Source organism: Zea mays, chromosome 4, assembly GCF_902167145.1.
Source record: "Zea mays cultivar B73 chromosome 4, Zm-B73-REFERENCE-NAM-5.0, whole genome shotgun sequence".
Classification (NCBI taxonomy): Eukaryota; Viridiplantae; Streptophyta; class Magnoliopsida; order Poales; family Poaceae; genus Zea; species Zea mays.
In genome coordinates, this window is record NC_050099.1 from 147414128 (window position 1) to 147437641 (window position 23514).

General features: G+C 44.7%; 2 protein-coding genes across 5 annotated transcripts; both read left to right on the forward strand.

Annotated features, from left to right (window-relative positions):
* Positions 1-745: 745 nt before the first annotated feature.
* On the forward strand, positions 746-3151 carry LOC100217205 (uncharacterized). Its single transcript, NM_001143563.1, has 3 exons — positions 746-1037; positions 1160-1431; positions 2413-3151. The coding sequence occupies exons 1-3, from the start codon at positions 869-871 to the stop codon at positions 2854-2856; spliced, it is 885 nt and encodes a 294-aa protein (NP_001137035.1). The 5' UTR covers positions 746-868; the 3' UTR covers positions 2857-3151.
* Positions 3152-15541: 12390 nt separating this feature from the next.
* LOC103653789 (uncharacterized) lies at positions 15542-18106 on the forward strand. 4 transcript variants are annotated; one of them, XM_020551887.2, is made up of 5 exons: positions 15542-15826; positions 16455-16606; positions 17166-17270; positions 17374-17443; positions 17618-18106. In XM_020551887.2, the coding sequence occupies exons 2-4, from the start codon at positions 16462-16464 to the stop codon at positions 17436-17438; spliced, it is 315 nt and encodes a 104-aa protein (XP_020407476.1). In that variant the 5' UTR covers positions 15542-15826; positions 16455-16461; the 3' UTR covers positions 17439-17443; positions 17618-18106. The 4 variants fall into 4 exon arrangements, with proteins under 4 accessions (XP_020407476.1, XP_020407477.1, XP_020407474.1 ...); XM_020551888.2 differs by having other exon boundaries at positions 17654-18106; XM_020551885.2 differs by having other exon boundaries at positions 17374-17439.
* Positions 18107-23514: the final 5408 nt, after the last annotated feature.

Genomic DNA, 23514 nt, shown 5'->3' on the forward strand with positions numbered 1-23514 from the left:
CGCCGCGTACGATGTATAGCTATCCACCCGGCCGCTAGCTATAGCTAATTAACGACCTCAATTGCGGAATAATCAAGTTGATGGCGATCCCTGGTTCCCACGTCATTAATGTCTTGTTCGATTATTCTCCTTATTTATAGATTAGATGTAATTGAAAAAAATTAATAAGTTTAATTTAATTAGAATTTAAATCGACCTAATTTTATTCAAACTACATGAATTGGAAGCTAATCGAACAAAACCTCTAGCTAATCGAACAGCCCTTGCCTTGCCTCCGCCCGGAAACATGCACGCGCACACGTAAAACGACCGCACGTCAAGGCCGGCCGGATCGGAGAGCTAGTAGCTGATCGAGAGACCTTTTACACGGACAAAAAGTACTAGGGCTAGTAGGTGTACATCGATTTGGCTCGCGTGTCACGCGGCTAATAATAAGAACGCTGCCGGCGGTTGGGGCGAGCAATCTCATGGTGATCTCGCGCATGCACCGTGTAGCAGGTGGATCGGATCCGATCGGAGCACGGGCGGCATGACCGGATGCGCGTTGCTTGGAATCTTTCCACCTGTACGCCTATAGCTAGCTAGGGGCTAGCTAGAGCCAAGTAGCTAGATCGGTTCGTTTCACTTGTTGCCTCAGCAGATAGAGCCAAGTAGCTAGAGCCAAGTAGCTAGAGCCAAGTAGCCTCCTCTATATAACGGAGTTCCCTCGCGACCAACTCCGGTCACACACATACTTGTTGTATACCGCCTTTGTTCGGAGAGAATCATCGAGTCGGATAGAGTCCAGGGCTCCAGGCGCTGCGTACTGATCGAAGAGGCGTGTCTCTTCGATCGACCTCCAGGCTTCCAGCTAGCTAGCTAGCGAGCGATGGCATTGAGGGAGATCGAGTCGACGCTGCCACCGGGGTTCAGGTTCTACCCGAGCGACGAGGAGCTGGTGTGCCACTACCTCCACAAGAAGGTGGCCAACGAGCGCATCGCGCAGGGGACGCTCGTCGAGGTGGACCTGCACGCCCGCGAGCCGTGGGAGCTCCCAGGTCAGTTCGTACGTACGTGTGTGAAGTGAACTAGCTAGCTAGCTTGATCGATATGATCATCGTCGTCGTCGTGGTGCATGCGTCTAATTAACTGGTGGGTCGTCGGTGCGGTGCGCGTGCAGAGGTGGCGAAGCTGACGGCCACCGAGTGGTACTTCTTCAGCTTCCGGGACCGCAAGTACGCCACGGGGTCGCGCACCAACCGCGCCACCAGGACGGGCTACTGGAAGGCCACGGGCAAGGACCGCGAGGTGCGCAGCAGCAGCAGCGCCACCGCCGTCGTCGTCGGCATGCGCAAGACGCTCGTCTTCTACCGGGGCAGGGCCCCCAACGGCGTCAAGTCCGGCTGGGTCATGCACGAGTTCCGCCTCGACACCCCGCATTCGCCGCCAAGGGTACGTACTACGCCGTGCGTGCATGTTACGTACAGCATTACACATTGCTCTATAGCCTATACACGTAACTAACCTAATTAACACGGGTTCAGATATTGCCAGTATGTATAATCGTCCGTCCAGCTGCGCTTACTTATAACCAATATATATATAATATATATAAGTATATAACTGCTCAATATAATCTCGCTCTAATATATTAATTAACACGGGTGACGGCGTTAGGTGCATGCCGCGCGCGGCCGGGGACACCGCCAGCTTATTCGCTCGCAATCATTCATTGTGGATTGCGTGCGTCGTCGACTTCAATCAGCTTGCAACAAAACACCAGCACGTGAAGAAACGTCTGATCCTGTCGTCCCCATCTCAAGAACGTCCCCGTCCTGCGCGACCGATGCTGTTCCCACAGCCCACTTATATTAGCACATAATCTAGACTTGATGATGGGCCGAGATTTCGGCCTGTTCACAACGCGTTATTATTATTATTAGTTAATTGCTCCTTGTGCGCGAGTGCGACTGCGACTGCAAAGCATCAGTGCAAGGACGGCGTCCTCGACCTCGACCAGCACAGGCGCGCGGATAGATAGATCGGCCATGCCCATGCACAGGCGGCGCCAGACAGACACACGCACGTACAGTACTACAGTAGTTCGTACGAGGAGCGTAAAAGCAGCCAGCAAGGCACAGACTGTGGGCCAGCCATATTTGACTGCCTGCTTCCCTGCGCTGCACAAATAATTGGTTCCACGCTAGTTCCCCCCCCTCGTGCCCGAGCCACCACCTACTAGCACACTAGCGCTCCAATATATGGCTACGGATCGGACGAGTACAGTACGATAATTGGCGGACGGCCTCACCTCCAAACTAGGAGTACGTTGCATGCACTGATAAAGATATATTACACATGGACCAATTATATGTGCCAGCATTTATCAGTTCTATCTCTCAAGTCTGAATTGAGCAATGGCAATCGCTGCAGGAGGACTGGGTGCTGTGCAGGGTGTTCCAGAAGACGAAAGCCGCCGACGGCGACGGCGATGGCGGCGCCCAAGACGGCGACTCCTCGTCCCCGCCGGCCGCCTTCACCGGCCCGTCACGGCCACGCGCCGTGTCAGAGCCGCCGGACCATTCCGCGCCGCCGGCGGGAGGAGGCTACTACTACGGCCTCGCGTTCGGGCCGCGGCAGGTGGAGGTGGCGCAGCAGCAGTGTTACGGCGGCGGCGGCGCCACGGTCGCCGACCACCACCACGGCTTCACGCGAGACAGCGGGGGCGCTGCAGGGTTTGGCGCGACGTGGGGAGGAGGAGTCGCCGGCGGTGAGTGCGGGGCTGGCTACCTCGATATGGACGGCGCCTTTGACGTCATGATGGCCGGCTGCTTTGGCGGTGGAGACATGGATGAGTTCCCTCAAGTGTGGAGGTGATCGATTGGGCAACGTCACGGGGTTATTACCATCCTCTTCAAAGAGGAGAATACATATTGTTCTTACTGGAGACACTGGGTCAGTTAAATCTATTGGTTGTTTAATACACATGGGGATTGGCTGGTAGATTAGAATGGGTTTGAAATGCTGTGAGCTTGACAAGGTTCATTGTGAACGTGAACTATCAGATGTAAATTAATTGGGAAATCCTTTCTTTTCTATATTATTTAGTGTATACAGTTAATTGATAATTGTGCACGTAAAATATTCTATATGCACTGCCGGAATTTGGTTCTTTGTTGAGTGTCATTTGATGTGCCGAGTATTTTTTTCGGGCACTCGGCAAAAAAAACTTTTCGCCGAGTGTTTTTTGCACTGGACAAAGAAAGTTTCTTTGTCGAGTATTTTTTAACACTAGACAAAGTAAATTTTCAAATCACATTTTGAAGCTATAAATTAATTTAAATGAAAAAAAATTTCAACTACAAAGTTGTATAACTCATCAAGATGCATAATTTTCTTCATATGACAAATCAAAAGTAAATTTGTTCACAAAAATTATATCTCTATTGTAGTTTATGAAACAAAAAAAATGAGATGTATAAGATTCATGAAGAATATTAGAACTACCATGTTGGATGAACAAATGATTAATCAACCAAACAAACTTTCTAAATCTTGAGAAGTTATAAAATTTTAAAGTTGTCAACTTTTTTATTTAAAGTTATCTTATCAACGACAAAAACTACGTCAGAATTTAAAATATTTAAAATTCGAATTTTTCAAAAGACCTCAGATGGAAAAACTAAAAGGGAAATAGGGTCAAATCTTTTCCTAAATGATTTTGGTTGTTGAAATGCCCAACACAAATAATTGGACTAACTAGTTTGCTCTAGATTATATATATTCTACAGGTGCTAAAGGTTCAACACAAACCAACAAAAAGGTCCAAGTTAGGGTTCAAAATAAAGGAGCAAAAGAAACCGAAGATAACCTTGGTCTGGCGCACCGGACTGTCCGGTGCGCCACCGAACATTGTCCGGTGCACCAGGGGCGATCGACTCAAACTCTTCACCTTCAGGTTTTTGGAGAGCCGCTCCACTATAATTCACCGGACTGTCCGATGTGCTAGCGGAGCAACGACTAAGAAGCGCAACGGTCGACTCCAACGGTCGCCTGCAAACATGAACAGTGCACGGACAGTTCGCGCAGAGTCAGAGCAGCGCCAGAAGGCGGACCGGACAGTGAATAGTGCCTGTCTGGTGCGTCACCGAACTGTCCGGTGCCCCAATCTGTCAGAGCTCCAACGATCGAAACCATCAAAACCCTAACAGTTGGGTGACGTGGCTGGCGCATCGGACTGTCCGGTGTGCCCATCGACAACAGTCCTCCCCAGCGACTGTTTTGGTGGTTGGGGCTATAAATACCCCCCAACCACCACTATTAAAGGCATCCAAGTTTTTCAGACATTTCATTCAATACAAGAGCTAGTGCAATCAATACAAGACACAATTCAATAGAATCAAAGCATCTCTAAGTCCCAAATCCACTCCAAACAAATAGTGACTAGAGAGAGTGTTTTGCTCGTGTTCTTTGAGCTTTTGTTCTTGGATCGCTTTCTTCTTCCTCCATTCTTGTTTCTTCAAGCACTTGTAATCAAAGCAAGAGACACCAATTGTGTGGTGGTCCTTGTGTGGTCTAAGTGACCCATTTGATTAAGGAGAAAGCTCACTTGGTCTAGGTGACCGTTTGAGAGAGGGAAAGGGTTGAAAGAGACCCGGTCTTTGTGACCACCTCAATGGGGACTAGGTTCTCAAGAACCGAACCTCGGTAAAACAAATCATCGTGTCATCCGTTTCATTTGCTCTTGATTTGTTTTCCCCTCTCTTTCGGACTCGGATTTATTTCTAATGCTAATCTCGGCTTGTAGTTGTGCTTTAAGTTTGTAAATTTCAGATTTGCCTATTCACCCCCCTCTAGGTGACTTTCAATTGGTATCAAAGCCCGGTACTTCATTAAGAGTCTAACAACTCGAAGTGATGTCGGGAGGATCCGCCAAGAGGGAGATGGAAATGGCCACAAGCCACGGGAAGGCTCCATCAAGGGAGTCCGGCGCAAAAGGAAGGGATGAACCAACTCCCCGCGTCAAGTCGCACCGGAGTGGCGACAAGAAGGAGAAAATGACTATGAGATCGATCCTTCGTCGCCCTCCACCTCCGGCTCCGACGTCACGTCCATCACTTCTAAGCGCCAAGAGCGCAAGAAGTTTAGTAAGACCCCCCTACGCTATCCTCACATTTCTAAACGCACTCCTTTACTTTCCATTCCATTAGGCAAACCACCGGTTTTTTATGGTGAAGATTATTCTATGTGGAGTGTTAAAATGAAAGGTCATCTAACCTCACTCCACAAAAGCATATGGGATGTTGTTGAGTATGGAGCACAGGTACCACAGGTAGGGGATAAGGACTATGATTCGGACGAGGCCGACGAAATACGACACTTTAACTCCCAAGCAACTACTATACTCCTCACCTCTTTAAGTCGAGAGGATTATAACAAAGTGCACGAGTTAGAGACCGCCAAAGATATTTGGGACGTCCTCAAGACGGCGCACAAAGGGGACGAGGTGACCAAGATCACCAAACAAGAGACGATCGAGGGGGAGCTCGATCGATTCATCCTCAACCAAGGAGAGGAGCCACAAGCAATGTACAACCGGCTCAAGACCTTGGTCAACCAAGTGCGTAACCTTGGGAGCACCAAATGGGATGACCATGAAATGATCAAGGTTATTCTAAGATCACTTGTTTTTCGTAACCCTACACAAGTTCAATTAATTCATGGTGATCCTAGATATAAGCTAATGTATCCTGAGGAGGTTATAGGAAAGTTTGTGAGCTTTGAATTAATGATCAAAGGCTCCAAACAAATCGTTGAGCAAGGCGGCACCTCCACACCCGAGGTGCAACTCGTCGCATTCAAAGCGACGGAAGAAAAGAAAGAAGAGTCTACATCAAGTAGGCTCCCCATCGACGCCTCCAAGCTCGACAACGAGGAAATGGCGCTCATCATCAAGAGCTTCCGCCAAATCCTCAAACAAAAAAGGGGAAAGGATTACAAACCCCGCTCCAAGAAAGTTTGCTGCAAATGTGGTAAGCCCGGTCATTTTATTGCTAAATGTCCATTATCTAGTGATAGTGACAGGGGCAACGATAAGAAGGGAAAGAGGAAGGAAAAGAAAAGATACTATAAGAAGAAGGGCGGTGATGCCCATGTATGCCGGGAATGGGACTCCGATGAGAGCTCCACCGACTCGTCCTCCGACGAGGACGCCGCCAACATCGCCGTCACCAAAGGCCTCCTCTTCCCCAACGTCGGCCACAAGTGCCTCATGGCAAAGGACGGCAAAAAGAAGAAGGTAAAATCTAGAGCCTCCACTAAATATACAACATCTAGTGATGAGGGTAGCTCTAGTGAAGATGAGGATGATTTGCTTAGTCTTTTTGCCAACCACAATATACAACAAAAGGAAAAACTAAATGAATTAATAGGTGCTATTCATGAGAAGGATGAACTCTTGGATAGCCAAGAGGAATTCCTTATTAAGGAAAACAAAAAGCATGTTAAGGTAAAAATGCTTATGCTTAGGAAATAGAGAAATGTGAAAAACTAACTAGTGAGCTTAGCATTTGCCATGACACTATCTCCAACCTTAGAATTCAAAATGCTAATTTGATCACTAAGGTTGAAAAGAGAAATGTTTGTGATGATTCAATTGCCAATCCTAAGAATGATAATTCTAGTTTAATTGCTAAGATTAACAAATTGAATGAATCAATTTCTAGCCTTAAGATTGAGAATGATAAATTAATTGCTAAGGCTAAGGATTTAAAGGTTTGCATTGATTCTATTTTCTATCTTAGAAATGAGAATGCTACTTTATATGCTAAGATAGAGGAATTAAGATCTTGCAAACCCTCTACTTCTACTGTTGAACATATTTCTATTTGCACTAGATGTAGAGATGTTAGTGTTGATGATATGCATGATCACCTAGCTTTAATTAAACAACAAAATGATCACAAAGCACAATTAACTAGTAAAATCAATGAGCATGAGATATAAAATGAAAATTTTAAATTTGCTAGGAGCATGCTCTATAATGGGAGATGCCCTGACATTAAGGATGTCATTGGCTTCCAACAGGGAGGCAATGTCAAGCTTAATGCCCCCAAGAAATTGTCTAACTTTGTCAAGGGTAAGTCTCACATGACTCAGGATAAAGAGGGCTATATTTTATATCCTGCTGGTTATCCCGAGCACAAGATTAGGAAAATTCATGCTAGGAAGTCTCATTCTGTTTCTCATCATGCTTTTATGTACAAGAATGAGGCATCTAGCTCTAGGCATTCTACCCATGTTAAAATGCCTAAAAAAGAAAACTCCTACTACATCAAATGATCATAACATTTCATTTAAACTTTTGATGCTTCCTATGTTTTAACAAACAAATCAGGCAAAGTAGTTGCCAAATATGCTGGGGGAAAACACAAGGGGTCAAAGTCTTGTGTTTGGGTACCCAAGGTGCTTGTTTCTAATGTGAAAGGACCCAAGACTGTTTGGGTACCTAAGAACAAGGCCTAAAACTATTTTGCAGGTTTATGCATCCGGGGGCTCAAGTTGGATAATTGATAGCGGATGCACAAACCACATGACAGGGGAGAAGAGAATGTTCTCCTCCTACGAGAAAAACGATGATCCCCAATGAGCTATCACATTCGGGGATGGAAATCAAGGTTTGGTCAAAGGACTTGGTAAAATTGCTATATCACCTGACCATTCTATTTCCAATGTTTTTCTTGTAGATTCATTAGATTACAATTTGCTTTCTGTATCTCAATTATGCAAAATGGGTTACAACTGTCTTTTTACGGAAATAGGTGTTACTGTCTTTAGAAGAAGTGATGATTCAGTAGCATTTAAGGGAGTACTCGAGGGTCAGCTATACTTAGTTGATTTTAATAGAGCTGAACTCGATACTTGCTTAATTGCTAAGACTAATATGGGTTGGCTCTTGCATCGCCGACTAGCCCATGTTGGGATGAAGAATCTTCACAAGTTTCTAAAGGGAGAACACATTTTGGGACTAACCAATGTTCATTTTGTGAAAGACAGGGTTTGTAGCTCATGTCAAGCAGGAAAGCAAGTTGGCTCCCATCATCCACACAAGAACATCATGACGACCGACAGGCCGCTTGAGCTACTCCACATGGATTTATTCGGCCCGATTGCTTACATAAGCATCGACGAGAGTAAGTATTGTCTTATAATTGTGGATTATTATTCTCGCTTCACTTAGGTATTCTTTTTATAGGAAAAATCTCAAACCCAAGAGACTTTAAAGGGATTCTTGAGACGAGCTCAAAATGAGTTCGGATTGAGGATCAAGAAAATAAGAAGAGATAATGGGACGGAGTTCAAGAAATCTCAAATTGAAGGCTTTCTTGAGGAGGGCATCAAGCATGAGTTCTCCTCTCCCTACACACCTCAACAAAATGGTGTAGTGGAGAGGAAGAATAGAACTCTATTGGACATGGCGAGGACCATGCTTGATGAATACAAGACTCCGGACCGGTTTTGGGCCAAGGCGATTAACACCGCCTGCTACTCCATCAACTGGCTTTACCTTCACCAAATCCTCAAGAAGACATCATATGAACTCCTAACCGGTAAAAAGCCCAATGTTTCATATTTTAGAGTCTTTGGTAGCAAATGTTTTATTCTTGTTAAAAGAGGTAGAAAATCTAAATTTGCTCCTAAGGCTGTAGAAGGCTTTTTACTAGGATATGACTCAAATACAAGGGCATATAGAGTCTTCAACAAATCCACTGGATTAGTTGAGGTTTCTTGTGACATTGTGTTTGATGAGACTAATGGCTCCCAAGTGGAGCAAGTTGATCTTGATGAGCTAGATGATGAAGAGGCTCCGTGCGTCGCGCTAAGGAACATGTCCATTGGGGATGTGTGTCCTAAGGAATCCGAAGAGCCCCCACAAGCACAAGATCAACCATCATCTTCCAATCAAGCATCTCCACCAAGTCAAGATGAGGATCAAGCTCAAGACAATGAAGAAGAAGATCAAGAAGATGAGCCACCTCAAGAGGAGGGCAATGATCAAGGGGATATGAAGTTGATCAAGACAACGAAGATGATCAAGAGATACAGGGTCAAAGACCGCCACACCCAAGAGTCCACCAAGCGATACAAAGAGATCACCCCGTGAACTCCATCCTTAGAGATATCCATAAGGGGGTAACCACTCGATTTCGTGTCGCTTATTTTTGTGACCATTACTCTTTTGTGTCTTCTATTGAGCCATACTGGGTGGAAGATGCATTAAGAGATTCAGATTGGGTGTTGGCAATGCAAGAGGAGCTCAACAACTTCACGAGGAATGAGGTATGGCATCTTGTTCCACGTCCTAACCAAAATGTTGTAGGAACCAAGTGGGTATTCCGCAACAAGCAAGATGAGCATGGTGTGGTGACAACGAACAAAGCCCTACTTGTAGCCAAAGGATATTCACAAGTCGAAGGTTTGGATTTCGGTGAAACCTATGCACCCGTAGCTAGGCTTGAGTCAATTCGTATATTACTTGTCTATGCTACTTACCATGGCTTTAAGCTTTACCAAATGGACGTGAAAAGTGCCTTCCTCAATGGACCAATCAAGGAAGAGGTCTATGTTGAGCAACCTCCCGGCTTTGAAGATAGTGAGTATCCTAACCATGTTTATAAACTCTCTATGGCGCTTTATGGGCTCAAGCAAGCCCCAAGAATATGATATGAATGCCTAAGAGATTTCCTTGTCACTAATGGCTTCAAAGTCGGCAAAGCCGATCCTACTCTCTTTACTAAAACAATTGCAAATGATTTGTTTGTATGCCAAATTTATGTTGATGATATCATATTTGGGTCTACTAACAAATCTATTTGTGAAGAGTTTAGTAGGATCATGATTCAAAAATTCGAGATGTCTATGATGGGGGAGTTGAAGTATTTCCTAGGATTTCAAGTAAAGCAACTCTAAGAGGGCACCTTCATCAGCCAAACCAAGTACATTCAAGATATACTTACCAAGTTTGGAATGAAGGATGCCAATCCCATCAAGACACCCATGGGAACCAATGGGCATCTAGATCTCGACCTCGACACGGGAGGTAAATCCGTAGATCAAAAGGTATATCGGTCGATGATAGAATCTTTACTCTATTTATGTGCATCTTGACCGGATATTATGCTTTCTGTATGCATGTGTGCAAGGTTCCAAGCCGATCCTAAGGAAGTTCACCTTAGGGCCGTGAAAGAATCATGAGATATTTAGTTTACACACCTAAGTTTGGTCTTTGGTACCCCAAGGGATCCACCTTTGATTTAATATGCTATTCAGATGCTGATTGGGCAGGGTGTAAAATTGATAGGAAGAGCACATCAGGGACTTGTCAGTTTCTGGGGAGATCTCTGGTGTTTTGGGCTTCAAAGAAACAAAACTCAGTAGCTCTTTCTACCGCCGAAGCCGAGTATATTGCCACAGGACATTGTTGCGCACAATTACTTTGGATGAGACAAACCCTTAGGGACTATGGCTACAAATTGAGCAAAGTCCCTCTCCTATGTGATAATGAGAGTGCAATCCGCATGGCGGATAATCCCGTTGAACACAGCCGCACTAAGCACATAGCCATTCGGTATCACTTTTTGAGAGATCACCAACAAAGAGGGATATCGAGATTGCTTATGTTAGCACAAAAGAACAATTAGCCGATATCATTACCAAACCCTTAGATGAGAAAACCTTTACCAAACTTAGGAACGAGCTAAACATTCTTGATTCTCGGAACTTTGATTGATACTTTGCACACATAGCTCATTTATATACCTTTGATCATATCTCTTTATGTCTACGACTTATGTGTTTTCAAGTATATTTTTATGCTAAGTCGTAGATTGAAAGGGAAATGGAGTCTTTGGCGAAGACAAGGCTTCCACTCCACTCTATCGGTATTATTTACCCTTCACCGTCACTCCGCACCGCTCTCCACTTTGGTATAATCTTCACTCATGTTTATATATACCTTTGGGGGAGAAAGAATAAAAGGACTCTCAAACGTCTCCGTTTTTGGCGATTAATGCCAAAGGGGGGAGAATATAGCCCAAAGCAGAAGGACCACACCACCACCAATTTCAAATTGTTCAAAACAAAGTTTTCAATTGGTATCCATATTTCAAATTGATATATTTAATGAAGGATTTTTCAATTGGTATCTAAATCTTTTTCATATTGGTAAAACCCTCTTGAACACTAAGAGGAGAATTTCATCCAGGGGGAGTTTTGTTTAAGTCAAAGGAAAAACATTTGAAACAGGGGGAGAAAAATTTCAAATCTTGAAAATGCTTCTCGAAATCTTAATCATGTACCTTTGACCATTTGCAAAAACACTTTGAAAAGATTTTCCAAAAGAATTTGCAAAAACAAAACAAGTGGTGCAAATGTGGTCCAAAATATTAAAAGAAAGAAGGCAATCCATGCATATCTAGTGAAAGTATAAAGTGGTTTAATTCCAAAGTAACATTTGTACTTGACTTATGCAAACTAATTCAATTTTGCACTTATATGTTTGCTTTGGTTTGTGTTGGCATCAATCATCAAAAAGGTGGAGATTGAAAGGGAAATAGGGTCAAACCTTTTCCTAAATGATTTTGGTGGTTGAAATGCCCAACACAAATAATTGGACTAATTAGTTTGCTCTAGATTATATATATTCTACAGGTGCTAAAGGTTCAACGCAAACCAATAAAAAGGTCCAAGTTAGGGTTCAAAACAAAGGAGCAAAAGAAACCGAAGAGAACCCTGGTCTGGCCCACCGGACAGTGTCTGGTGCACTAGGGGCGATCGACTCAAACTCTTCACCTTCGGGTTTCTGGAGAGCCGCTCCGCTATAATTCACCGGACTGTCCGGTGGGTCACTGTACTGTCCGGTGTGCCAGCGGAGAAACGACTAAGAAGCGCAACGGTCGACTCCAACGGTCGCCTGAAAACGTGAACAATGTGCGGACAGTTCGCGCAGAGTCAGAGCAGCGCCAAAAGGCGCACCAGACAGTGAACAGTGTCTGTCCAGTGCGTCACTGGACTGTCCGTTGCCCCAAGCTGTCAGAGCTCCAACGGTCGAAACCGTCAGACCCTAACGGTTGGGTGACGTGGCTGGCGCACCGGACAGCGTCCGGTGGCGCACCGGACTGTCCGGTGTGCCCATCGACAGCAGCCCTCCCCAACGGCTGTTTTGGTGGTTAGGGCTATAAATACCCCCCAACCACCACTATTCAAGGCATCCAAGTTTTTCAGACATCTCATTCAATACAAGAGCTAGTGCAATCAATACAAGACACAATTCAATAGAATCAAAGCCTCTCTAAGTCCCAAATCCACTCCAAACAAATAGTGACTAGAGAGAATGTTTTGCTCGTGTTCTTTGAGCTCTTGTTCTTGGATCGCTTTCTTCTTCCTCCATTCTTGTTTCTTCAAGCACTTGTAATCAAAACAAGGGACACCAATTGTGTGGTGGTCCTTGTGTGGTCTAAGTGACCCATTTGATTAAGGAGAAAGCTCACTCGGTCTAGGTGACCGTTTGAGAGAGGGAAAGGGTTGAAAGAGACCCGATCTTTGTGACCACCTCAACGGGGACTAGGTTCTCAAGAACCGAACCTCGGTAAAACAAATCATCGTGTTATCCGCTTCATTTGCTCTTGATTTGTTTTCCCCTCTCTTTCGGACTCAGATTTATTTCTAACGCTAATCACGGCTTGTAGTTGTGCTTTAAGTTTGTAAATTTAAGATTTGCCTATTCACCCCCCTATAGGCGACTTTCAAAAACCACTAAAACAAAACGTTGTATGTTTTGAAATATCATGAAACTTTGTAGTTGATAACTTTTTGGTTTAAAATCATCTTGTCATGTAAAACTACGTTTGAATTTTAAAATTTGATTTTTTTCAAACACCCCTTGGATGAAAAAACGACCAAAATAAAAATTGTAGGTCTTGAAATGTTATGAAACTTTGTAATTAAAAACTTTTTTATTTTAAATCATCTTGTCATGCAAAACTATGTTTAAATTTTAAAATTCGATTTTTAAACATCCTCGGATGGATAAATGACCAAAATAAAAGTTGTATGTCTTGAAATGTTATGAACTTTGTAATTAAAATTTTTTTATTTGAAATCATCTTGTCATATAAAAATATGTTTGAAGTATTAAAACTTGAAATTCAAATTTTGTAAACGACCTCAAATGAAGAAACTGTAAAATAAAAGTTATAGATCTTAAAACGTTATGTAACTTTGTAGTTGACAAACTTTTCATTTGAATCCATTTAGTACCTGAAATATTCAATTTACACTTGGTTTGTTATAATACGTGGAGAAGAAAAACATGATATATAGACACAATTGAGGTAGTGGTGTAGCCTCTATAGTCGGCTCGATGATGTTGCTGGGAGAGACATCGGAGTTATCCTTTGAACTGGCCATTGGAGGCCGATCTAATGGATCCTCACGCCTTGTCCCTAGCGAAGCCACCAAAAAGCGTGTTGGCGCCGATCTGGACGTCAATCACTAAGAGGTGTACCGGCGGCGGTGCCCTCTGAGTCAGCATAGACGATCTACGGCCTAGGGCTGGATGGTCCACGACTGGCGGCAGGAGCTGATTCTTCTTTGCACCGAGCCGGATGGTCCACGCCTGGTAGCCGGATGGTTAGCGTGTGCGCAGAGGCGGCAATGTTCGCCAACAACACCTGGATCCGACCTCCCAGGAGAGATCCCATCATCGAGGAGAGATCCTAGGTTTTTTTCTTCGGGTCTACAGACCACCCAAGACGCCTCCAAACGACATATAGTTGAGGAGAGGTGAAGAATGCTACGTTACTGTCTACTCCTAGGGTAAGAAGTAAAGGAACAGAAGATATATTGATTTGATTCGATTGTTGATGCTGCAATTGGTCGTACCCTTCAAATATATAGGAGATTTTGGACCCGTTGATAGGCGTCCTTCAATAACTTCCACGAGTTTAGAGGGATAAACATGCGTGGATATAGAAGTGAATCCGCTTGATCTGATCTAATCGTGGACTGTCCGCGTTTGAAGGCAGTATAGTGCAACAAATGGTGGTCAATAGAAGGCAAATAAATGCCCTTCACTTAATGTTATTGCTACTACGTTTAACACTTGGTTCTGCACTACTTGTTTCAAACTTCATTGAATTTGGGGGTTTTTCTTGTTACTGCTACCAATGATTCCAACATTGGGTCGTTGTTTTCACGTTTTTGAGACAACGTCTTCCTACATTTACTATTTTGTTCTTCTTTTTCTGCAACAAAGCAAACCTGTCTTTTAGGTTAGCACTCTTTAGATGGACGTCGTCTTCCTATATTTACTGTTCTATACAATAAAAAGCAAACCTATCTCTTATGTTAGCTCTCTTTAGATTTTTTTAAAAGGTGTCCTTTGTTTGCGTGAGGTCACAATCAAATGCAGCAAGTACCTCGCACTTACGACGACACTCCTTCAGAGTTCAGACGTTCACTCCACGAATGGTAGCACCACCATTGCTATGCTATGATGAGCAATAATACTAGCTACCTGCACCGCAAAAGCCGAAAAGAGCGGACCAGTCCGGTTTGGCCCTGCGGCGTCACACGTGCACGTGCCGGTGCCGCGCCGACTCTCGTTCGCTCGTCGCCGGGCAAAAGTCTCGAATCCTCCCCGTCGCCGTCGGGCCATTCGCCCATCTCCATGGAGTGTGGTCCGTACCGACGTACCGTACGAGGAGCCTGAATCACCCCGATGCTGGCTGCACGTGGGGCCTCGAGAACCCGCTCAGTCCTCGCCTCCTCTGAGGCTCGACATGAAGGACGGCGACCCACGCGTTCCTGCCGCCGGCATAGGCCCGCCCTGGGTCAAGCATGCAGACGGTCAAATGTGCTCAGTGATCGCCGAGAAGCAGCCGACACACAGAGCTTTGCATTTTAATGCCTGATCCTGCATGGTCGAAACGTCTGCATATCCAATCTCACGGGGGCTTGTGCTACCTCCAGCGGCCGGCGGTCCTCAGCTTTTAGGGCGCTAGACAAATTTAAAATAGACGCCTTTCAAACTATTATTATATAAAAATAGTACCAATATATACACTCAATACATATCTAAAAATATTCATATCAAATAATAAATAAATACAAATATACATATTATAATATTATCTTAAAAGTTCTTCTAATATATTCAAATATGATCGGGTTGTGAACACTTTGTAGCTGTTAACTATTCGACACTTCACTATTAAACTATTGTGTATAATAGTCTAATTACTGAATGTATAAATATTATCGGAGCCCTATATAATTGGGACCAAGGGCGGCAGCTAGGCCTGGGAATGGGCCATAAAAACTCATGGGTATAAAGGGCCTCCAAATTCATGGGCTAATAATTTTGGATCTTTTTTGGATCACTGTTGATTAGGGTAAAGTTGGATCAAGCCATTTTATTAAAGGGCCAGCACGGATCGATTATCAAATCTGGCCCAATCGTGTGCCTGGATCATGTGAAGGGCACAGCCCATGGATCATGTGAGAAGGCACAACCCGTGGTTCCTGTAAGCTGTAGCGTCTTCCTCTTGGTCGTCCGAAGAGCGGCGGTGAGCGTCGAGGGGCCCCCGCCGGCGCCTGCAGCACGCCCTGTCGCTTCATCCTGCAAGCGACGCACGCCATCGACACCTCCCCTACGGCGATCGGAGCCGCGATCCAACACCCTCACCGGAATCGCGGCGGATTCCGGCGCCGGTGGCCCCGCTCTGGATCTGCATTCCGCGCAGGGGCTTCTCCTGATCCTGACCGCCTCGCACCCTCGTCTCTCCAAGTAAACACCCGCTTCCCTTCCTCATGAGTCACGAGCCTTGGCTTCCCTTCCTCGCGCAGGGGCTTCCAGTAACAAGTCTAGCATTGTCGAGCGAGGATACCGAGCAAGGATGTGTGCCTACTATTTGCTTAACCTTGCACAACCATTGCTCAGCAGTGTAGATTGATCTGCTCTGTGCCCTGTCATTTCTTGCAGTTGCAGTGCAGACCCGGCTTAATTGCTGAATTCTTCGCTAGCTCCTATTCTACCGCCTCAACTCCACAAAAGAATACAGCTATGATGTCGTACAGTGACAGTCAATCTATCTCGTACGTCTGATCAGATTATAGAAAATAGTATTAGTTTGCTCAATCCCAGGTCCGTTGAGAAGACAAAAAAAGGCTATTTAGAAATATTATTTGGTAGTGTATAAATAATAGAACTATAACTCATAGCCTTGTATGTATTTCACGATTCAATTGCTGAGATTTGTTTGCACGTTCGGACTACAACTCTTTTCATATGGTGATTTAAACTGTTAAGTACGCCAGTAATAAGTCATAAATTGGTTGTGATTTTTTAGGCCATATTCCTAGGCGTGTGCCTCACTTATAACTTGTGTAACGATTTTCATTTGGTGATCTTGCAGTCTAGCCATGGAGAGGGTTTCATCAGCTCCAGAAATGGATGATGTTATCTCAACTGATCAGTCAAGCAGATCAACAAAAAGAAGGGCTAAAGTTTGGGATTATGTTGATTCAGAGCTAGTAGATGGGAAAGAGAAGGCGATCTGCAAATACTGTAAGGCCCACTTATCTTCTGTTGCGGGTAAAGGTACAACTCATCTGAATAGGCACATTTCTACGTATTGCCATGCAATTTCACAAGAAGAGAGACAAAGGTTCTTAGCGACCCAAAAAACAAAACCTGATGAGGCTCATGTTTTTGACCCTGTAGTCTTTCGAGGTCTAATAGCCAAGTACTTCCTTAGCGCAGAGATTTCATTTAGAAAGTGTGAAGATCCATCCTGGAAAGAAATGATAAATTACTGCCAACCATCTTTTCGATTAGTCGGTCGACAGACTGTCCGTTCAGATTGCATTTTGTTGTATGAAAAGGAGAAGTTGCAATTGATGGACCAGTTTACGAAGTTGAAATCCCATGGATGCCCGTCCAGAGCGAACAGAAATGGATACTTACTTGGAGGACCCTAGGATCCTTGTCAAGCCGGATGAAAACTTCAATGTTTTAGGATGGTGGAAGAAAAACATAGATGCCTATCCAATATTGTCTTTGATGGCTAGAGATTTTTTGGCTATTCCTGTGAGTACGGTATCCTCAGAATCTGCCTTTAGTGCAGCTGGTAGAATTCTTGGAAAAAATAGGACATCACTATCTCCTGAAACACTTGAAGCTTTAGTCTGTGCCAAAGACTGGTTGATTGGATTCAATGATGAAGAAGAAGGTAAATTATCATATAAAAGTATACTTTGCTTCTATCTTATCTTTACATCGGCAACAATTAACTACATGACAATGACTTGAATTATCTACATTAATTCATGTAGGTGAACCAATGACAGGAAAGCGAATGTTTGATTCAGATGATGAAGAAGATGATTGGGAAATTTGATGTAGGTAAAACAATAATTTTTCATTTTCTTAATCACCAAAGTTTCATCTCTTTAGAAACATTTTCACTGTTGGAGCAGCAAGACTGCAACAGTGCAGTAATTTAGATTTTATAAATAATTGGATTAGTAGCGTTCACATTCAACGGGCAGTAATTTAGAATTCCTGTGCACATTCAAGGTTTACTCAGAGCATCTCTCTCTGCGTACTTATCAGTAGCGAGCTCCGTCCGAAAGTCCAAATCTTCAGCTCTCTCCTTGACGCATGCCCGGATCGATCGGTCCAGCTCTACCCACCGGAGGAGGAGGCAGATCGTCAACGGGCAGCTGACTAAGGTGGATCCACGGAGGAGGCTCTAAATTGGACAGTTCTGTGTATACCTATAAATTTGACAGTTCATTGTGAAAACCGTCTCTAAATTGATGTTTGCTGTCAGTTCCGGGACTGATATTATGCTTATGATGTGTATTTTGAGACAGATGGATGTAAATAGTTTTTTGGTAGACTTGCGTTCTGCAATGTGTGGCCATGTATGTGTGAGCCCATGGATTATACTAATTCAATAAGCTAGTGGTGGTGCTTGCATGTTTGTGGGGGCCCTTGGATTGCTAATGTAATATTGCCATGGATTTTGAAAGGATCGGGGCAGGGTTGGGTGGCAAAGACTTTAAAATCAGTTTGGATTGAGCTATACCAAATTAGTTTGGATTCAAGTAGGGCTGGATTTACTCCTTAGTATTTTAGGATTGAAGTGGGGTTAGGATCGGATTATGACCCATTCCCAGGCATAGCGGCAGCCTCTCCGCCCCACCATCAGGCCAGCACTGCCTACCTCGAATCATAGACGGCCTGGCTCGTATCATAGATGCATGCTTCTCTTAAGATTCTAAGATCCTTTACGGCTTGTTTGGGAGCCAACGGATTGGAGAGAATCAAAGGAGCTAAAATACTTTTGCTATTTAAAATTGAATAGCAAGGAGATTTTAGCTCCTCCAATCCCTTTCATTTTCCTTGCTCTCAAACAAGCCCATAGAATTTAACCGAGTCCCCAATTATCCATCCAATAGGTTCAATGATAAATTCATAACCTAGACCTAGTTCTGAGAGGGATCCTGGTTATACCTTCTGGTCTACAGCTAAGTGTCGCGTTGGCAGCCACGGTTGCGTTGTGCGTGAACACGTCACTGTCTTGCCTATGTCCATCTTGTTGATCCCCTGCCCATGGTTAGTTGGTGGCTCAACGGAGCCCAACACAAAAGGAACAGTGGGCCATGTGCCATGAGTTACGATGATTCTGGTCACTAAAGAAGCACATAGGGATCGTGTCCTTGGATCTATGGTGGCGAAGGCAAAAATGTTGGCTTCATCTTAACACCCTATCCATTATTAATATAGTGCTTCTTGTGATACAGGGCCTCAACCATGATTCGGTTTGCCCCCAATTAGGGCGTGAGCCTAACTAAAGGGGAATAGAGAGACTCCAACTTAGCCTCTAACCGAGTTAGACAACATTTTTAACATTAATTATCTCTTTTGTTCTCTACTTTCTTATTTTTAACTTCTCTAGGTTCCGCCCTTTGACAAGTTTACAAATCAACAACAATGCATTACAGTGACCTTTTAAGTGCTATCAAACTTAAAGACTATAGCATACACACTGAAAGGGAAATGGGCTTAAAACATTTCCTATAATCGGTTTTGGTGTTTGACGTCCATCACAAACCACGTGGACTAACGAGTTTGCCTAGTTGTCATTTATCTCAGGTGCATAAGGTTCAACATAAACCAAGAAAGAAATTAAGTTGGGGATTCAACCAAGTTTGGAGCAAAGACTAGCAATGGTGCTGCCAGTGGCGCACCGGACACTATTCGGTGTGCACTAGACACTGTCCGGTGCCCAGACCGAGCACCTTCCGAACTGGCCACTCTCGGGTTTCCTAGGGAGCCACTCCTCTATAATTCACCGGACTGTCCGATGTACACCGGACATGTCCGGTGAGCCAACGGAGCAACGGTCAGATGCGCCAACGGTCGACTGCGATGAGCAGTAAAAGCGCACAGTGCAGAAATCAGAAGTCAAAGCAGTGAAGTCAGAAAACGCACCGGACATGGCCAGTGTGCCACCGGACTGTCCGGTGCAGCAAGAAGACAAAAGACTTCAACAATCAACCGCTCCAAACCCCAACGGTCTGCTGACGTGGAAGGCACCTGACAGTGAACAATACCCTTTCCAGTGCACCACCAGACTGTCTGATGCGCCATCGACAACAACGGCTAGAATAATGGTTGGGGCTATAAATACCCCAACCACCTCCATTCAAGTCATTCAAGTTTTCTGAACTCAACATTCAATACAAGAGCAAAAGTCTACACTCCAAGACACAATCAATAGATCAAATCCTCTCCAAGCCTCCAAACCAACTCAATTGCTTAGTGACTTGAGAGAGGGTGTTTTGTGTTCTTTTGTTGCTCTTGTTGCTTGGATTGCTTTCTCCTTCTCATTCTTATTTCTCTAAGTGCTTTGTAAAGCTTGCAAGAGACACCTAAGTGTGTGGTGATCCTTGCGGGGTCTTAGTGACCTAAGTGATTAAGGAGAAGCCTCGACCGGTCTATGTGACCTATTGAGAGAGGGAACGGGTTGGAATAAACCCGGCCTTTGTGGCCTTCTCAACGGGGACTAGGTTCTTGGAACCGAACCTCGGTAAATAAATTGTCGTGTTCATTTGTGTTGATATCCACTCGATTTGTTTCTCTTACCTTCCTCTCTCTAAAAGTTCCCTTGCTCATATTGATTTGAATTGGCTCCCAAAGATATCTGCATTGTTTGAGCAACTCATAGCAAGGATAACTATCTTCCGCACTCCGAATTATTTCTAACACTAACCCCGAGCATAATGCGTGTTTAAAGTTTGTAAATTTTAGGTTTCGCCTATTCAACCCCCCTCTAGGCGACTATCAATTGGTATCGGAGCCCGGTGCTTCATTAGAGTCTAACAACTCGAAGTGATGTCGAGAGAACACGCCAAGAGGGAGATTGTCACACCCGGTTTTGGAAGGCAAACCGAATGCGAACCATGTACGTGCCAGGATCAGAAACTCACGTACATAGCGATTACATAATTGGACATCATCACACAATGCTCGAAATAAATAGCAGAAAGGTACTTTATTACATCAAGATGTCCAAGACATCCACAGAGTCTAATACATAACCATTGTTCAACATAATTATCAAAGTGCGGAAATAAGAAACGTAGATGCTAAGCCTACACAGGCAGCTGACTGGGGGTTTGCCACTAAGAAAGAACCAGAACTCGTCATATTCCTGGAACTCCTCGAAGTCATTCATGTTGCCAGCATCACCTCCTAAGCACTGAGTACAGTGGGGACAACCTGGGGTGGGGGTGGTGTGTAAAGCAAGGGTGACTACACATCAATGTACTCAGCAAATGTCCCGTTTGGCTAAAGTGGACTAGCTGTATATGGAGTTTGAGGTCAAGCAGTTGCTTTTAGTTGGTCAAATATTTATTATTAGTAGTAGAGCCAAGTTTTAGTAATAAACCCAATTATTACCCAGAAGTACCTCCTCAAACGAGGAAATACCAGAGATCAGATTTTATAACATCATTATTGATCATCAACATAAAAGTATCCAAAGTTCTTCTAATAAAAGAGGATCCCAAGGCTGCTCTTAACCGTGAGCTCGGCTGATATACCAGTTTTTAACACTCTGCAGAGGTTGTACACTTTACCCACAAGTCGTGATCCCTTTATGCCTCGGGTCGATCAAACCCTCAAACACTACCAAGGTGAGTCGGCAAGGTTTCACTACGCAGCCTTTACAAAGACTCCCCTGGTGCATAGCTGCTCGTTAGGTTTCGCTAGTCGTACAAACGCAGTACACCTCCCCAAGGTGGGTGACTAACAAAACCAAATCGAAAGAACCTCTGCACCCCAACCTTGGCAGAGCGAGCACTACGCACCGGCCCCCATTGACTGCCCTCCGGCAAAGCCAACTACACCCCAGGTTCATCTAATTAATCAGCTAAGGGTGTCCCATTCCACCCTCATGGTTGTACTGTTATCCCGGGTGGTCACTCCACGAACAGGTCCTTACAGAGAGGTACTCAGGAAAAAGGGCTGAGTCCCCTAAGGTATCACAAGATCATCCACAATATCAGGATAACAATATCGTATCATACATGTTCACATCATGTTCATTGATTAAGTTAAGGCAATAGCAACATGCTAACCATGATAACCCAAAAGGTAAACAAGGATAATGTAAATACAGACTAGTCAATCCTTAGGTTTCATAAAGTAATGCGGGACAGTGAATCATAAAGTATGTAGGACATAAGGTCAGAGGACACTTGCCTTCACCAGGTTGTTGCTCAGAGAGGTCTCCAACAACACACTCGGGAAACTCGGACTGCTCGTTGTCTAAATAAAGCGAGCATGCATTCAATACATTTGGAAAGTACAAATGAACATCACACCAAACATGTATAAACATTGGAACACATCTTAAAAGGCACAATACTACATAAGGGATAATGTATTCAAGGTATAACATGAACTATAACATACCTTAATTTTATTTGAAAATAGATTACTATTTCCCTAAGTGTTATTTACAAGTACATAATCATAGACCAATTTATTTTATTGTGACCTATAATTTAGAACAAAGACGAACTCATGCAATATTTATCATTAATCTCACAAGTTTAAACATAATTAAATTTCTAAGGTTCCCCTTTTATTTATTTTAAAAACTACATCTATATTAGTTCATATTCAATCATAAAAATTAGAATGTGCAGACAGTAAATGAAACCATTTTATTTAAACAGAGAATAATACTATGAGCATTTTGCAATTTGAATCACTAAATTTGGAGTTCATATGCAAAAGTTATGGAATAAACAAGTTTGGGAAATCAAAATATGAAATTAGGGCTAATTCTGTGATTAAATAAAAGTCTAGGGGTCTAATTAAAACAAACCAGGGACCTATGCGCTAAAACAGAGGACAACGGGTTGATTTCCTAAAACCAGTGGGTTTCTTAAGCAAAACAGCCACGCGAAGGGGTATCGGGTGAATCTAACCGTTGGATCAGAAACTAACAGCCGAGATTAGATCTGCGGCCGAGGGCGCGCGCACGCGGGCGGGCGAGCACTGACAAGCGGGACAGGGAGTGTCAGCGTCAGAGGGGGAGAGTGCGCTGACCGAGCGGGTCCAGCGCCAGAGGGGAAACAGACGGCTACAGGGGTCCGAGGGGGTCTGAATCATTCGATCAAGATCGGATGGAGGGAGGTCCGAGGGGGTCCGAAGGGGTCCGAACTGTTCGATCAAGATCGGACGGGGGAAATCAGACCGGGGAAACAGACGTGCGCGAAGCAATACCCGCGGTCCGAGCTGTTCGATCAGGATCGAACGGAGGGGATCAGACCGGGGGAAAAACAGACGGCTGCGGGTGGCGTTGCTCCTCTCCGCGGCGGTGAGGTCGCCGGAGTTGAGGCAGGCGCGGGCTACGGTGTCACCGGTGTCACCGGAGTTGGGCAGAGGGTGCCACGGCGAACTCGATGGCGAGGAAGAGGCCATGAATCCACGGGCAGAGAGGGGAGAACGGCGGTGAGAGAGTTTCGGGCGGGCCGGAGAAACTCCGGTGAGCGATTCCGCCCATGGGGAGGGGACTTAAGGTGCGCTAAGGCCTAGGCTGGCTTCAGTAGAGGCAGAGGTGACACAGGGAACTACTCCGGTGAACTAGACCGGGCTAAATCAGTCGGCCACCGCGTGAGCACGACGGATCGCCGCGGTCGAGCACCGGCGAAGGCGAAATTGGACGAACACAGGGCACAATAAGGGAAATTGGGTACGGGGACAGATGTCTCACCTTGGGGCAGAGCTCGGGGAGGCTTGGCGTGGACTCCAGCGAGCTGGATTGTCGGGAACACGAGCGCGGGTCTCCGGCGGTGTCTGGCGGCGAGGGCAGAGCGCGAGAGAGGGCGAGGGTGTGTGAAATGAGGTGAGGGGTGTGCGTAGGGCACCAGCGGGGCTATAAGAAGGGAGCT

Excerpts from the sequence above, each read along its gene's own strand:
- LOC100217205 (NM_001143563.1), top strand. The coding sequence starts at position 869 with ATGGCATTGAGGGAGATCGAGTCGACGCTGCCACCGGGGTTCAGGTTC. Across the intron at positions 1,038-1,159 it reads CGAGCCGTGGGAGCTCCCAG|AGGTGGCGAAGCTGACGGCC; the intron begins GTCAGTTCGTAC and ends GTGCGCGTGCAG. Across the intron at positions 1,432-2,412 it reads CCCCGCATTCGCCGCCAAGG|GAGGACTGGGTGCTGTGCAG; the intron begins GTACGTACTACG and ends CAATCGCTGCAG.
- LOC103653789 (XM_020551887.2), top strand. The coding sequence starts at position 16,462 with ATGGAGAGGGTTTCATCAGCTCCAGAAATGGATGATGTTATCTCAACT. Across the intron at positions 16,607-17,165 it reads GAAGGCGATCTGCAAATACT|CTGGTAGAATTCTTGGAAAA; the intron begins GTAAGGCCCACT and ends CCTTTAGTGCAG. Across the intron at positions 17,271-17,373 it reads ATTCAATGATGAAGAAGAAG|GTGAACCAATGACAGGAAAG; the intron begins GTAAATTATCAT and ends TAATTCATGTAG.